Here is a 17,680-nt window from a genome sequence, read left to right as displayed (position 1 = left end):
GCTCACAGATAAACAGTTCTGAATTTTTAACGTACTGTGGTATTGTCTACAATGGATGGTATGGAAACTGCATACAGAGGAACCACAGCTCGACAGCTGCTGTTTTTGTAAACATAATATTTTCATATTTATATATATCTACCATTTCTTTATTCATGGAATCAATAATTTTACAAATAATTGCTATATGATGACCAGCTCCACTCCTACAACCAACAAATACTACACTTGACGTAAGAGGAGATTCCACATGCACTGTCCCAAACCGATGGTTCCTCCTTAAAAGCATAGCTACCAAATGTTCTATCTACAGCAACGAACAAATTTAAATGTACACCAGAACTTGAGGTTGAAATGGAGCTATCAAGTCTTTAAGTGGATAGAAAAGATTGTGGGTACTGTTCACACCCAATTAAAAACATCTGATAAATTGAGTTATAAGAAAATAAAATTGAAGTAATAAAAGATTATAAATCTAACTTAGAGTCATTTTAAGACTTTCTTGGTATCTCTATCATTACAGGGAAGGATATGTGCCTTTTAGTGACAAGTAGTCATCTCATGGGATTATGATTAGTGTTTAAAGTACCATGTTTGTGCAGTTCACGAAGGGAAAATACTCTTCTTTCAAAGAGGCGAGAGCGACTCGTAATCCACACTTGTAATTGTGTTTGTGTGTGAGACTACTCATTCATCCTGCAATCTTAAGTGTCTTGCTTATTTACATTCACTTGTTACATCGTAATTATAACAATTCCCTAAATATATTAACCAATCTGCCAATTGGCACGTTCAGATATGTCAAATAAGATGTGTATGGGAGTCAAGATCAAAGATACAAATTTTAAATTAGTGATATGGCAGTTGTGCAATTTCATTTTGCTCTTTTCTCTAAAATTGTCCACCACTGGAACTATCTCTTGATCTAGCAGTTCCATTATTTGGTCCTTTATCTTGTGCAGCACGTACTCTTCAAAAGCTCTTCAGACTGCTGACAACTCTTGCAGTAGTTGTACATGACATTTATCAAACACTGTCTGATGGTTTACCCAGACATCACAAAGATTGAATCTGCCTCTTGTCATGTAACTTTTAAGTGACCAGGTCAACATAGTATTTTCTGTCCCTAAAGCTTAATTTTCTACAAAGTTTTTTAATATAATTATCATCACTTACACTTATTTTTCTCTACCATTATGCAAAATGTAATAGCATTTTATAAAATCATATTTACTTAGTAATTTTAAACAAATATTGTTACACTCGTAAGTTGCGCCTATCATTACTGTGAATTTGTCAAGGGAAAACTCAATCTCTGAAATGCTAAAAACATTAGACATGTACCATGAATCATACTGCAATAATCAAAGGAAATCTGTGACTGAATGTGACTCGATATTTCACTCTACTTTGGGCTGAACCTTGCTGAGGCGTGCAGCTCCTCGTCACTGGGGCTGGCTGACTCAAAATGTTGGTCTTCATCAGTCATCACTGTCACCAACTCGCTTACAGCTTTGCCCAAGTCTCCTGGAGATGGCAGTCAAAACACATTTAGGAAAAGTACAGTTCATAAGGAAGACAACCTGTCTTCCTCATCAGATGACAAAACTAATATGAAGAACTATTATTATCTACACATGTTATCTTACCTTACATATTCCACCCCTCCATCAAATTCAGTTGCAGAAAAATCAGACACTATGCAAAAAGTTATATTCCTTAGATTTTTACATACTAAGACAGTCATGCTTGAAAGGAAATGTGATGTTCATGTTCAGTCTTTCTATGTTCACCTTATACTGACATGTCATATAATCAGAGAGTTTCAAGCAGAGTGGTCAGTTAAGTCCCACCAACTTCACAAACAATACATCCGATACATATAAAACGTGCACCGTTATTTTTTTAATGAAGAATTATGTGCCTCCAAGAGCAATGTAAGAATTGATACAGTACTGCCAGAGTGGGGCAGCAAATGCACATGAGACAGTTTGTTTTAGTTCCTGAAGTGTGTAGTAACATGTATGGACCATTTCTGTCTGGTACACCCCCATGATATACTCTCACAACACGAGAGGTTTTGGCTCGTCTCAGAACACATCGTTGAAGAAAGGTTGCACGCTGATATCAAAATGTGGGTGGCCGTCTTGTTCGTTGATGGAAACCTCGAAGAAATATAGATAAACCACATGTGTGTGGTAAATATTGCTGCTCAAATCAAAATACGGTTCAAGTTTTGTTCCAGTTCCATTACGCCATGTGGATAATCCTTGTTCCAGAAATAAAACATTTCTAATTTTTTAACTGAGAAAACTGCAGCCATGAGAAAAAATTTCTTTCACATGCAGTTATCACTGTGGATAACATGGAAAAGAATCAAACATATATGCAAGAAATGAACCAATCTTCAGACTCACTGCCATGAAAACCTCAAATCCTACATGAACATTACTTCCAAGTGCCAATGCTACCCTCACTATATGCCAGAAACAAGTGCTCTAAAGACAAATAAAAATTACTCAATAACCTTTAATCTACCATTAAGAGATTCTCTCTTATCTCACTCTTACTCTGCAGAAGAATGTACTTTGAATACCCTAAATATTTCTTTGGAGTAATTACATGCTCTGTTGATACAGTATCCTTATAAAATACAATGCCTTTTAGGTGTAACAACTGACTATGTTTGTTTATATTTATATTTGTGTGAAGTGTATCTGACATGCTTCATGAACTTGGGTCAACCATATGAAGAATCTAATTAAACCCACGAAAGACTCCTTTATGAGAATGTAAGAGTTACTCAGCTAGCCAAAAAATCTTCTGCCTTTTTGTGGATCGAAATGGCTAATTAATGTTCTCACAACAGAGTAACAATGACATAGAGGAACCATAGAATGTTAATACAATTTACTTCTAACTCTAAAAAATTAATTTAAAAATCTAAAATATTCTATACTGATATTACCACAGACAACACTACCCTACTTCAACACTGCATTTACAGAGAAGAGGCTGAACATATTCAGGAACGGATATGTGAAATAATTAATAAATTTTCACTTTCTACTTCTGCATTATTACTCTAACATGATGACATGTTTATACTTTACAAAAATGTTGAGAAATTATTCATGTAACTACTTCACATATAAAACTGTGACGTATCCGGTGATTTTTACATTGTACTAAAAGTAAAAAATGAGCCCAGAGATTTCATCTAGCGAAGTGGCTGATTATGGTCAGGATGATAATAAGCAGACCTGCTCTGGAGCCCATCCAGATAAGTACTATCAACAATTTCTCTAGTGGTGAAGTGGCCAGGGCATGAAGTTGATAATTCACCTCCATCTTCCATCTAGTTCCACTTCTACACATGTCTTCATAGCATGGCACTTAGACACGAGGATATCTTTATTGTACCTTACCTTCTTTTCCACCCCCAAATATTTCCATTTTATGTGGGTCACGCCTATGCATCTATCTGTGTCTTCTCACAACTCAAATTTTTCCTTACGGTCTTCCATCTCTCTTCATGATATCTTTCCTAAATTGTTGTTCTCACTGAATCTCAGCACCCTCTTGAGAATTTTTCATCCACTTTCATGCTCAAAACCTTTTATGGCAGGGGTTCTCACCATTTTTCACTGGCATACCACTAATTCTAATTTAACACATTAAATGTACCACTAACCAAATGCATTCAGGGAAAACTTATGTTAATATTATATTTTGATTTTCTTATTTACTTTGCATACCACTCAAAATTTGCTCGCGTACCACCAGCGGTATGTGTACCATAGGTTAATAAACACTGTTCTATGGAATTCCCTACTCATTTATATAATTAAATATGTCCATTACCATCTCATTATTTTTTTCAGTTTTTCCTTTCATACTTAAAATGTTTATCTCTGCTGGCAAAAACCTACTGATATTTGCCTTGGTCCATGTTCAAGTTTTTGCTCAATACATTAACAAGAGCTGCAGTAACTTTGAATAGTCAAATTCTCCTCTTTTTAAGCATTTCCACAATTTTCCTAAATTTCTTATTATTCACGAAATTCCTCCTTTCATACTTCCATTTGTCACTGTTTTACTTCCTAAGCACATACATCTGCTTCTTTTCTTTCATGATATACCATGATTTATCTTTAACATGATGACTGTCTTCCAACTTAATTTCTTAGCCACACATTTATCTGTATCAACTTTTAATCCAAAATCTTTAAATGCTGCAAAAAGCTTTTTTGGAATTTCTTCTGTAAGGTACTATGTTGTCTATATATACCATAATTTATGGTAATCCACTTTCTTGTCCTGTTATTCTTCCTTTCGTCTCATCCATTACCATGTTGAACAGCACAGAAAATAAAACAATTCCCAGTCTAATCGCTCTGTACATTTGAAAACTTTAAGATTTCTTGTCATCTATGACCACACTGCTTTCACATTTGTCATAAATACATGAAAAGTACAAACAACTGAAAGAACACTCTGTCATGCTAAGGCATGCAACTACTCAAGCAGAAGAGAAAAAATAAACTATCTGAGCGGCAAGCTGATTCTAATGTTGCAAGTGTTTCATGTCAGAGCCTATTCTAAGTGCAATTTAAAGATGCAGACAATTCATCAACTGACTGACCTATATCCTGCCTGCTGCTGAAACAGTTGAAAAAATAAGAAATAACACACTAGTAATATTGTTTAAATGCTGGTATTCTCTGACTCATCTCATATTAATCAGATAATAAAATTCCTGAACCAATGATCACATAACAACACTAATTATCACACATTTATAAAGAATAAGTGAGGTAGACGCAGAACTGTGTTTCCTTTACTGACTGACCACCAGCTGAGCATTATGCGGAATAATTAAGGAAACCATGACACACAGTGTAACAATGAATCTTGCAAGCTCTGCCTTCATAACTGAAAACTGTGATTTTTGTACATAATTTCTCACATAAATAATATTATACTTTGTGAACAGAAATTTCTTTTAAATAATGATAAATCTTAATATCTTGAAGAGTAAATAATTTTCACAGCATGAGAAGCCTGCATGTTACATGCAGATTCTATAAGCTTGTAGTTGGTTTCTATTTACCATTTACAAATATGAAGTATGAACATTATGCACAACCTTCATTAAAATAAAATTTTCACATTTATGTCAGTCACAGTATTTTATATTAATTACAACATAACAAGTTTTAACTGTTCCATCATCACATGTGCTATATAATAGTGACACATGTTTTTATTTCAACTTATTATGCTTAGACATTTATACTGTGTTAGCATTGGTGCAATATTTCATATTTCTCACATATACCCATACTGTTATCATATGTACACTACCATTCTACAACACTATCAACATTGTAAGATTTGGGGTTTTCACAGCGGTGAGTATAAAGATTTCTGTCTTCTGGGTAGTTGCGCTGTGTAATCTGGTCGATGTTAACCAACGTTTCAGAGGTCATACTGCCTCCGTCATCAGGGCAGTATGACCTCTAAAACGTTGGTTAACATCGATCAGACTACACAGCGCAACAACCCAGAAGACAGAAATCTTCACTATCAACATTCATTAACCATTAGAACGGAACATACAGTCTAGCACAGCTACACATATCTGAGCAAGGCTACTCATCCTACAAGAAAAATTAAGAAACATACTAAAATGCACGAATAATTCATAATTATAAGTGCAGAAATGTCACTGATGCTCAGTATTAAAAACAATAACAGAAGCAGATGGCTATCTTCTGGGTTGTAACGCCATGTAGTATGGTAGAAGTTTACTGTCACCCTGATGATGGAAACAGCAACAATCTCTGAAATGCTGGTGAACTTCTACCAGACCACATGACACTACAACCCAAAAGACAGCCATCTTCAAACCTCAAATCCTACTTAATAACAAATTCACATATTTTATATACAAATTTTGTAATGTAAGAAACAATTTTAAAGTTTAGACAAGGGGTTCTTAACCTTTTCCAGACCTGGAGCCACATTAATCCTTTCTTACTGATCTGCAGGTAGCACAGCACACAAGATAATTTTACTGAAACTTGATGGTAATTTAGTGCCTACTATTGCAATGGATTTGGGTCACACATTACTCAGTTTTCTCTAACAAAAACAGTCATGAGTTACATATTTAACCATACCTTGGTTCAGTAATCTTTTAATACCATGTTTAATTTCTACTTTTGCATTTCATATGCATTCCTCCAGCAAATGTTCTGGTTCTTGATTTGAAGTGTTTAAGCCTACAGCCGCTCACAGCGAAAGCTATTGCCAAATACTGATGACATTAACAAAATATGCTCTCTGATATCAGAAAGCTATTTGCAACTGTGTTACATAAAAGTACACAGCCTACACAAACACACTGATAGATTGCAGGCTGAGAACCCCTGGTTTAGACAGTAATGTTATGGTTAGTGGCAGCCGATAGTGCGATCCAATGGCGGTGCAAATATAGTAGTAATATGTTAAAAATATGAAATATTATACCTGTGCAACCATAGCAGTAATGTTTAAAGCATGTTAATTAAAAACCATAAAAATCAGATGAAAAATTATAAAACATGTGCTATAAATAATATAAAATACTGTAGTTGTATTAACTGACATAAACGTATATATTTGAATATGTACATTTAAAGATTATAAATGTAAATAACACTAGTTTGTCTACTAATTATGATAGATAAAATTTAGAACTGCCTTAATCTTAACTATAATATTTTTCATGGGAACAGATGTAAACCCCTGTACAATGGTTAAGCCACCCAGATGTAACTCTGGGGATAATGGTTTAGCAGTAAAGCACGGTCAGCTTGACCACGCGTAAGTAGTAACACTCAAATGATGATGCTTAAGTTCTCTTGGTACTGTGAATAAAATCATCAAACAATAGCAACTCTTAATATATCACATGACTGACCAGCATCACTGCAGTTTTGTGCACTTATTTCAGGTGACAGAATGGTACAATACAAAAACCATTGTTCAAGTATTTTGTGCTAATGCAGAACAGTGACGATGTTGAAGGGACAGAAAGTAATCACGCAGGTAAATAATTATCCTTTGGAAATTAAAGAACTGGAAAGCTTGGGCTGGAAACATTCAAGAGTTTTTTACATGAGAGACAGAAAGAGTGACATTCATGCAACATCTGGGCACAGGTTCTGAGACAAGTTGTATACACCTTCTTCAAATAAGAGGGAAAATGATTACTTTCACAAATAAATACAAGAATTTATAATTCAAAACTCATGCCATTGTAGTAGCAGTTACCATTAAACTTTCTAGTTCCTGACCCAGTAAAACAGTCTAGTTTTTCACATACAACTGTCCTTTAACCTCACCTCTACACATCTTTACTGTAAATTTTTTGCATTCGTTTCTACATGGGTCATCAACCAGTGACCTGAAGTCCGAAAGACTATACAAATGCATCTCTGAGGAATAAAAACAGAAATGCATCCTTGCCATATTTTGTGTGTGTGGGGGACAAATCACTGAAGTCCTGACAAGATACAAAATGTCCAGGTGCGGTTAACAATCATTCCATAAATCCAGTTCCTCCCTCAAAGAAAACATTATACACTTTTGACAACTTGCTCAACGCTGCTAAGAAATAAGGATATATCAATATATAAAGTGGTTATTAAAACTATTCAATCTATAAGAATGTTGAAATGCTTTGACAACTTTCTGTTAAAATCCCCCAAAATGAAATTTTGTGGTAACCTATTCAGCCATTCATATATTACATGCAGAAATACAGATGGCCAAATTGATGGATGGAGTAATTTAATAGGCATTCCGCAGGGTTTTCAACATGCCAACAAAATGTTTCAGATGAAAACTGTAGGTACGTTAAAAAAGTCGCATGCTAACTCCAATGATTCATCACGAAATCAAAAGCTAAATACATGTCGTGAATGGGTACCAGTTTGTTTTACAACCCTTATACTAAAATGACAAGAAGTTGTTATTTGTATAACTTGTCTGACAAAGGAATGCATCTGGTGGTGTGCCAGGTTACATAAGTTGATATTTGTGTAGGATACATTCCACACAACAAAAAGTAAATGTTGGGGAAATAATAAAAATACAATAATAATTGAAAGCACATACTTTATAGAGCTGACTGCTCTATCAGAGGTCTGCAATAAGTGCAAGGACCATGCAATAATGCAGTTTTAGTGCCTGAAGAAATGAAAAGAGAAGAGAGCCATTGGCAATTAGTTGCCAAATACGGACAGAACTTGTCACAATTACATGTGAGTGAATAGACTGAAATGCTTACATAAGCAGCTGAACCAGTGTTATTGCTGCAAACAAGTAAGGCCATTCATCCATATTCACAAATAAATAAAACATGAATAATGCTCAAGCAATGATTCTTGGAAACAGTAGGAAAACTTCTGTGGAAATTGCTGAAAGACTAGGCATTAATGCTGCTTGTCCTTGGTGCAAACCTCTGCTGTAGCAACCATCTTTGTCATACTCAACACAGACTACAACTGAACCACACTCAAACAGTAATATCAATAAAATTACATACTTAATCAAGAAGACACCATATTACCTTTTTAAATTTAAAACTGGGAAATATATTTAATAGCACCCAGAGAGAGAGAGAGGGGGGGGGGGGGGGGGTTTCAAAGACTCTTAAATTTTGAACATATTCCATCTTAAAATTATCATACTTATTACTGGAAGAATATTTATTATTTTGTTCACATGATCACAATTTATGGAAGAAATTTTCACATGCCATAATGACAAACACATGGTAGACACAATTTTTCTCGCAAATGATCAAAATTTCCAGTATCATTACAGAAATTAATAGAAAACACATCAAATAAAAGCACTGTCAAGGCCATCAAATAAGCACGTCATGAACATAATTACAGGATAATAAAATCTTCATAAATAAAGTATAATGTTTCTTGGATAAACTGTAATGCTAGTGTTTAATGACAAAAACAAATTCAGACAAGAAGAAAATGTAGTGGAAATCCATTACAACAAGAATTCATAACAGCATGAAAAAGTGACACCACAAAAACACTTGTTACAGGCAGCAGAACTTGGAAATATAAAAATCATTCCAAAAACTAAATGGCTAATATCTGAGGTTATCCCACTGTAACCAATCTGCCAGTGCAAAAAAATGATTTTGGGAAGAGATCAGAATGTAAAAACAAACAGGAGGAAAGGTGAGAAAGAGAAATGTCACAAATTATGCCTAAATCAACTCAAATAAATTCAATGAGTTGAGAGCTGAATGTTTAGTTTAAGAACTCCAGCCAAGCAATCCATATCTACACTATATGACTAAAGATTCTCTCTTCATTCCAAATACTGCAACACTTACTGTAGTAAGATTTTATATAATGTTGTGTCTGGGTCAATGAAAGTTATCCTGATTAACACAGAACATACAAGATGTAAGAAGGAACCGTACAGCACCCACCTGCCATGTGTAGCAGATTGCCTACATTCTGAGCAGCAGCAACAGAGGAAGATGTGCCGGTGGCTGCAGCTGCCATGTTGTGTGAAACTGGAGGAGGTGGTGGTCGCATATCGCCAACACGATCCAGCGTGCTCCTACCACCTTCCACCCAGCGCCCACCTACACACACGCATATGCAACAAGCACAGTGGGCTAACTAGCAAGCAATGGAAACCCAGCACTATCCACTACAACACTACTGAAGTGCCAATATGAACCCAGAAACAGATAGTTGCATACAGAACTAAACTGTGGAGCAGAGAATAAGAGGGGTTTCCACCAACCAGCCAGACCAGAAATAACTTCATTTTTATACGGAATAAGTTAGATATTAAGTGAGGAAGCATGGTACACAACAAGATATGATAACAAACATGAGAATTCTCAGAAAAACATTGGTTGATGGCTAAACAAAGACTGACGGAGATATAATTCTTGATAACAGAAACTTGCTCATTTTTTATTCCAACCAACATTATGAACAGGATCCTTCCATCCTCTTCAGGTTGACAGGAATCTGTTCACATGCTTATGAGGCAGGTGATACAGAAGTGGTTTGCCATTTCCTTCTTCTGTGTGAATGGAGTAATTGTTGGGATGCCACGGAGAAACCGGGAAGCCCCCCGGAGGAAAACTCCATGTTGCCTAGACCACGGCCTGGCCCAACACAAGTTATAAATCTGAGCACCACCGGGAATTAAACCCGGGACCCCAGGCTTACAAGGCTAGCGTTCTAACTGCTAGACCACCGTGGTGGTTCCAACCAACTTATCAAACCTCATAACCAACTTTCTATCCAACAATCGGTGCTTTTTGCATCATAGTGTTATTGCTGTATATTCTGCAACAGTTACAGTAGTATTTTCTGGGGGGTATAGGTAAAGAAGTAAAATCATGATTATCTTCATGCCTCTAACCATTAATTTAGGAAAGAAAACAGTTGCTTCAAGAGGCACAATGGAAGAAAACAAGAGCAACTGATTTATGTTAAAAATATGCTTCATGAATTCAAAATTTTACTGTTAAACAAATCAGGCTCTTGCAAATCCCCCTTGTAAAACTTGTTTTAAAATATAGCAATTTAAACAAATCTTATACATCAAAACCCATAAAAATACACAGTAACATAATTGCTCCATATTTTCAGAGTTTGTGAATGGTTGAGTGAATAAAAGTTCACTGCTGCTTTTGAGAACTCATTATATGCACATTTCAATCTACCATTCAACTATTCATAAACCTGTCTCACATTTTATACATTTTCTTGGCAACATTTTTTATTATACCTGGCTGATCAGCACATATTAATAAGTATGTCAACATTTCTGTACTTCTTACCTCCTGTAATGTACATTACAGAATGGATGCTTTTTGAATACAAATCCAGGCATGAATTATGTAAGCATATTCAGGTCAGAAGCAATTCTATAAATGTGACGTACTTTGAGTTTATTTCTGTCTAAAAACATGGAACAGACAATAAAAATAAACACTTTCAAGCATTTTTGGTATGCAAGCACCGATCAATCTCATAGGTGCTACAGCTAACACACCCTATATTAGAATTTTTTTTTATTACTTAAAAGTTTGTGCTTACTTCCAGAGTCATGATAATGCCCATTCATTTTAGCAGGTGAATCTGTGGCCAACTGAGATGCTGTCACAGATCGGGTCTGCAGAGTTCCTGTCTTGGAAGGAGAACTGGAACTCGGCTGTGGAAAGAACAGAACATTCATGTCTTGTGATCACCCTAATATCATAAATCAGAAAGAATAAATTTAAAACCTCAGTGCCATTCAAGAAACTCAGTTGTCAGGCTGACACAATCCAATACAATCAGTATATCAGTGACACCATAAACTTTGGCCTGAAAAGCAAAAATATGTACTTTCCATCCCATTTTTATAGTTACTGAGGGTAGCAAAAAAAGTTAAAATACATATTTAGCTGACAAAGTTTTCTATTCCACTATCAGGTAGCTTAACTGACACCAGACAGCTTTGAAGCTCGCAGATTATTTACCTGGATATTCTATAATGCTATATCAACTACTGTGATTAGGTAGTGCCAAATTATAAAATTATGTGTGACAAGTATGAATAATAAGGTGGGAAGAAGCAACCACAGTACACAAAACAGTAAGGTCACCTGGAGGGACAGAGGAAAATCACAAAAATCTGTCATCATAGCTCTCATCCACGCAAGATTAACCCCAAATCCTACTTCATTGGTGACTCACTCAGTAGATGGCAGATTGAGTGATGTTAATATTTCTTCAGCATCTGTATGTCTATATACAGTTATAGTGTGGACACGTCCTCAAAAGGAGATTACGTCCTTAAACCCAAACTTATAGTTTGTATACATTTACCTCGTCCAATAACTGTCTAAGTCGCTGAAGCTGAGCCTCCAACTGACGGTTATGGTCTTCTAATATCTGCATGCGAGCCTCGAGTCGGCCTTTGTGCTGGCGCAACAGCTTTGCTTCTGCCAGCAATTCACACTCAGGAGGCCTTGGGCCACCAGGCAGATGTGCGGACTCCTCAGGCGTTGATCCAGGTGTCTGCTTGGCTCGCAAGCGCTCATATTCTGCCTGAAGGGATGCATTTTCCTCCTCCAATTCACTGTGAAATTATATTCACAATAGTACTCTGTTTTATCAAAGTTAAAAACAATGAGATTAGTCCTTTTTAATGGACTCTGCATTAGGTTCCTAAAACAGGAAGAGAGCCAGTTTCTGGAATTTTCTTTATATAAAACAACCAAGACAATGGAAAAAGTCCAAAAATTCCATGCAAACTATAAAGCTTCATAAAATAATAATAATAAATATATAATTTTCCAAGCCACTGATTAATTGTATTATAAACCTGTGAATTTGGAGATTCCAACAAGTGCAGAACAGTGTTTGAATTCAAACCAGAAACTTACCTCTCCCTGTCACCTACCAACCTGCCCTCTGTTTCACTATGGCCTTACCCTGTTCCTAATTAATCCACTGAGTTAGCTAGGCACAAACAAAACCTATGAACCATAAAAGAGAACTCAGCAAGAGCTGAATAAGAGAATTTCAGAATTTTGTGGCCAATTGCAGTGTAATCAATAGCGGGGTTCTTCATGTGTGATCGACTACAGTTACTTGGTCACTCAACATAAGGTCAATTACAGATGTGACACACACAAGAATCAAGAATAAAAATTTATAAGAGAACCGTTAGACCAAATTAACACAATGAGGAAGACTGATGAGTAAAGACCAGCTGAAATCCATTTCATGAGATAGCAACATATATTTCTTAACCATGGCAAAAATGAAGTAAATAATTTATATACCACTACAACTTTGAAGAAACAAGTAATAACATTGTTAGGATTCCATCATGCCAAAAAATAAAATATCAAATAAGAGGAAAATGACGATTTAGAAGACTTCAGACAACTAGGCCCAATATTAAAAAAATTATGAAGGGTAATGGCCAAAAAATAACAACAAAAATATTAATTTATGAATGTATCATCTTAGCACATAAATCCAAAATAAATTTGATGATTGCACCAACTAGCTCATGTGACCTATACTTGGCAGAATTTAGAATGAGAAGAAATTTGGAAGCTGACTTGTCAAACTGTCTGTGTGACGTACTTACCGTATCATGGCTTCTAATTCCTCACGCTGTTCTTGGTCGATGGCAACCATAATCTGAACTGGACTGCGGGGCACTGGAACTGTATCACCTCCATTCAGTGACTGACAGTACTGGGCAATCAGCTGGTGCTCATCATCTCTGTGATATAAACAAAATAACTCTCAAAAAGATTGTATTGCTACTGCATGGTAACCTTGTGATGGTTATGTGTACATTCTGTGCAACAAAAATCAAGTATTTAAAATTTCAAAAAGTCCAAAACCTGAAGTGATGTAAACATACAGCTGGCATCATAATACCAATCATTCATAATTTATTTGTATTTGTCCATAAGTGGCTTTGCTCCACCTTCTGTTAATTGCATTTATTTATGTCATTATGTCTGTTAAGCAAAGGCACCAACATGTCTGTTATTTGGGGGGGGGGGGGGGACTTTTCCAAGATATGTGACTATAACATTATGAAGGCAAAGAAAGACTATACTTTGTTTGGACATCCATATTTGCTAGTACACAAGTTGATAGGATACATGATGTGAAGGTCAAATATACAAGTTCAAGTTGTAATTATCAGGATATGTATTTTTAATGCATATGCTATATTCAAACAACTCATAAACTCATAAACTATGAAGCTGTATGTTATCCGTCTAGGGCTATATGTTTCAAGGTTTCCACATCAAATTCACCAACAGCAACTGTAATAGATACTGAAATACGTAGATTTTAAATTCAACAGCAAATGTATAATCATCATTTGTCTGTAAAGCACGTTAAATCCAGTAACTTATGTTAACGAGAAATAAGCAAATGATATCAGCTTATTATCGTCCACATTATCACTGTATTATTTGTGCTTTACTGGTGAGGCTAGAAGTGTGTAGGAGGTAGGCATTGCGTTTCTTCTCTCGTGATTTCATGCTCATCGGCATTGAGACTTAAAAGGTTTTATGTTCAAACCAGACTGTGGACTAGTAATTTTATTTTTCAAAATATGAATTCGTAGGTTAGCGTCTTTAACAAGGTTTTCAGAATCCATCAGTCTACACTGAGAAGAATGACATCTGTGGCTGCAGCTCAACACCAGCCTCCTACTCCACCAACTTGTCTTCCAACTAATATAAATTTCAAAGAAAAGTAAAGTGTTCATTTTTCTCTTACCATCAATCCTAGTCTTATATCTGGGAAAAGTCATGAACATTAATTCATGCTTTTCTCCAAATTAGACAGGCATATTTGTGTCGCTACTTAACAGAATTGTTATAAATAACTGTAAGTAATAAAAGTTAGAGAAAACCCATGTTCTAAAAATTGGGATTATGATGTCACTTGTATTCTCTATCGCTTCTAGTTATATGAGCAAGAAAATTGTAACCACTTGTCTTTTGTTGCAGAGTGACGTACACAGCAAAGAAAAGTAAACTGTTTCAGAGGAAATAATATAGAAAGAATGGTATACAAAATTCAAAAAAGGTCTATATAAAAACTTCCTGTGCTCTGTGCAATTTATAATATACATACGAAGATGTAATCACCAATCCCACGATCTCTACCACATACATTCTATAAAAATATCATCAGTTAAAATGGATAATTACATTAAAAATTTAGAATTGATACCATTTCTACCACCGACACTTTCCTTACTACATTAACCACAGCAAGTGCAACATGTAAACAAACAAGTAATTATGAATTTATTTCACGTCATTCACACAATATGAAGTACATGAATAAGTTTTAAAGTTTTGTACTGCTTTCATCTTTCTGCAACACTTAGGCATCAAAGAAACATTTCTCTATGTATTTACCTCTTTGTTAAATCTTTATAATTTCTGTACATTACTGTGCAGGTGTGTGTTTATGTGATACATACGAGTCAGGGGTGGAATTACTCCTGGTGCGCAATTCCACCTCTGCGAGCCGCGATGCGTACATTTCTAGTCGTGAATGCATGTCCTGGCTGAGAGTGGAGTGTTGAGGTGAGGGAGCAGGACTCTCCAGGGCATCTCCTTCTAGCACTGTCTGCACAGGCAAGTAACCCACTCGAGGATGCTTCTTAAAGTAACGTTTTGACTTAAACTTGTTGCGGAGTGCTCTTGTGAAGTCCCTGACATCTTCACCAGAAGTAGTCTTTGTAAAACAACAAAGTGAACACATTTAATTTCTTACACATTTATTACAACATTATATAAACAATTGAGAAACAATAAGACCAACTTACAGCTGTGCAATATTCTTGCATAGGGTGCGTAAGTTTATGGTTCTTTGCTTTCCTCCCTGAGAAGAAACAATTCTGACACATGTCGAAGTTAAAACACTTCAAGCAGCGATATCTGAAACAGAACACAATGTGTGTAAAATAATTTTATCATTCTACCTGCAAATTCATACTTTTAATAATTTAAGTAAATTTATGCAGTTCACCTAATTACCACAATCTACTTTAAAACCCTAATTTTCTACCTTGACCTACAGTTGTGGTTCAGTATACACATTGAGAAAATACTGCATCACAAAAACCAAGCAACTACTTACAAACTATTTCTCAGAACAAACATCAGCTGTGTTTCTGATGTTTTGTGAACAAACTAAACAAAATATTTTGATTATAAATGTTTTTTTGATTATTTATGCATCTTCTCCCCTTCATTATCCCAGATACTCTGGAGTCTACTTTACTAATATTTTCACAGCTGAATATTTAAGTACAATTTAAACCTGCAAAATGTATGTCTAAAATTGGAATATACTAAGTTTTGTGAAGTTTCTGTGGAAACTGAGTGGCAATCGCTGGGCAGAATATTAGATTATTGACATCTAAATAAGACAATACGAATGATCAAAGTCACTTTGTGTAAAAGCTAATTTTAAGTGAAACAACAGGCCCATACCTAAACCCTACTATTGGGTATTCCTTGCAGATGTTGCACTTGGCCTGATGTTTCGCTGTCTCCGCAGCAGATAGCCTGTGAAGGACTGGAAGCCACACCATGCTCTGTGGCTCTTGCTGCAGCCAGTTGAGGAAATGGATGGCCTGTAGAATACATCCCATAAGCAGAACAATGGGAGAGATTAATGGCTGGAATCTGTTTTGTGGAACAACCTTTCTGATCAGAAAGTAAATGTAGACATACTTGCACTATTACATATTTAATACGTAACAGTTTTAAGACAACACTTCAAAATAAACTGGAATGCAAATGTTGAAAGGATGATTATGATGGAATGTAATTATTCCATTCCAGCCTTAACTTCAGAAGCATGACTAGTAGTTAAAAGAAACAATTTTGAATAAGACAGAGAGAAAGAAAGAAATCATTATCAAGGATAAAACTGTAAGTAATTCCCAAATTTTTAAAGGATCCCACAGAGTCCCTTGAACTTAATTATACATAAAATAAAATTCACCTCTATGGAAGTTTTATCTTTCCCTGCTTTTTCAAAACAGCTGCGAACTGATGGTTCTATATTGGAGCCTCCAAAAGCTGCTACTTCACCAAGTTGGCGTGGCACCTGAATGCAGTCATGCAAAAGAAGACCCAGTTTACGCTGGTCCACTAATCGGTTTGGATCCGCAATCAGCCGGAATAAATCTGCAAATCATACAATTTAAGTCGCTACAAAATTACTGTCACTGAAATAATAAGTTCTTGGAAATGAGAAATTTGATTTGTGGCTTGGGAAGGGTTAACTGATAGCTGTTAGAAGTACATCATACTCACATCTATACTTTTCTTCTAGATGTCCTTTGCAGAGTAAGACAAGTCCAACTTTGAAAGACAAAACTCGAATCTGTCCTGTGCGTTGGCTGAAAGGAAATAAGATGAAAGATATACACAAACATGACAAACTAATTTATTCATATTGAAAAATGATATTTACTTTATCTCATCATAGTCTGCAGAGAATACAAATGGCTCACCTGTCATAGACATTGAGCAGCCAGTTTATGGCGAGGTCGAGGCAGAGTGGCACATTAACAAGATTGGGGTTATCAGCCGCAATCAATTCATACAGGGAAGTCAGAACAGTCACCATATCAGGAACATCAATTAATTTGTCATTCTGCGCTCTCAAACCATGAGAGTCAAATGACTCCAGAGCAGCTGCTAGACTGAGGAGATCCACTAAAAACAAAAATAAAAAGCATAATACCAATAACCAGCAGTTCCATGAATGAATTAGTTTACAAAAAGTACATGGCATTATTATACTGTGTATCTGAATCAAGAAGACATATTCTGGGATATTGTGCCTTGTAGTTTCACAGGATACTGTGCTGTGTAGTCTCATAGACAATGACCAACGTTTCAGACGTGTTTATTGCCTCCATCATCAGGGCAATCATGATGGAGGCAGACTTGAAGAAGCCTAATTTCTATGATCAATCACCAAAAAGTTCACGACAATGGATAGATCATTAAATCATGTTTAATGAATTAATTTATGCTAATTTAATGTGACAGCCCTACAGATAA

General features: G+C 35.6%; 1 protein-coding gene across 12 annotated transcripts in view; it reads right to left on the bottom strand.

The window, feature by feature from the left end:
- Positions 1–127: 127 nt before the first annotated feature.
- The window catches only part of Dys (Dystrophin), a 609,234-nt gene continuing 591,681 nt past the window's right edge, over positions 128–17,680 (bottom strand). For 8 of the 12 annotated variants that reach the window (XM_087346495.1, XM_087346492.1, XM_087346491.1 and 5 more), the window contains 11 exons: positions 17,125–17,329; positions 16,925–17,010; positions 16,611–16,795; positions 16,094–16,236; positions 15,424–15,535; positions 15,076–15,332; positions 13,201–13,338; positions 11,925–12,177; positions 11,151–11,265; positions 9,515–9,673; positions 128–1,527 (listed from right to left, as the gene is read on the bottom strand). In XM_087346495.1, the coding sequence (XP_087202621.1) occupies positions 1,406–1,527; positions 9,515–9,673; positions 11,151–11,265; positions 11,925–12,177; positions 13,201–13,338; positions 15,076–15,332; positions 15,424–15,535; positions 16,094–16,236; positions 16,611–16,795; positions 16,925–17,010; positions 17,125–17,329 (1,775 nt within the window). In that variant the 3' untranslated portion in view covers positions 128–1,405. Of the gene's footprint in view, positions 1,528–4,645; positions 4,663–9,514; positions 9,674–11,150; positions 11,266–11,924; positions 12,178–13,200; positions 13,339–15,075; positions 15,333–15,423; positions 15,536–16,093; positions 16,237–16,610; positions 16,796–16,924; positions 17,011–17,124; positions 17,330–17,680 lie in introns of all 12 variants that reach the window. The other 4 variants (XM_087346497.1, XM_087346498.1, XM_087346496.1 and 1 more) reach the window with 4 other exon arrangements.

Source organism: Zootermopsis nevadensis, unplaced genomic scaffold (assembly GCF_977971745.1).
Source record: "Zootermopsis nevadensis isolate Lab colony 2312 unplaced genomic scaffold, Znev_1.0 Znev_ptg000010l, whole genome shotgun sequence".
NCBI lineage: Eukaryota > Metazoa > Arthropoda > Insecta > Blattodea > Termopsidae > Zootermopsis > Zootermopsis nevadensis.
Note: the sequence above shows the minus strand (reverse complement) of the source record. Positions and strands in the feature narration are given on the sequence as shown.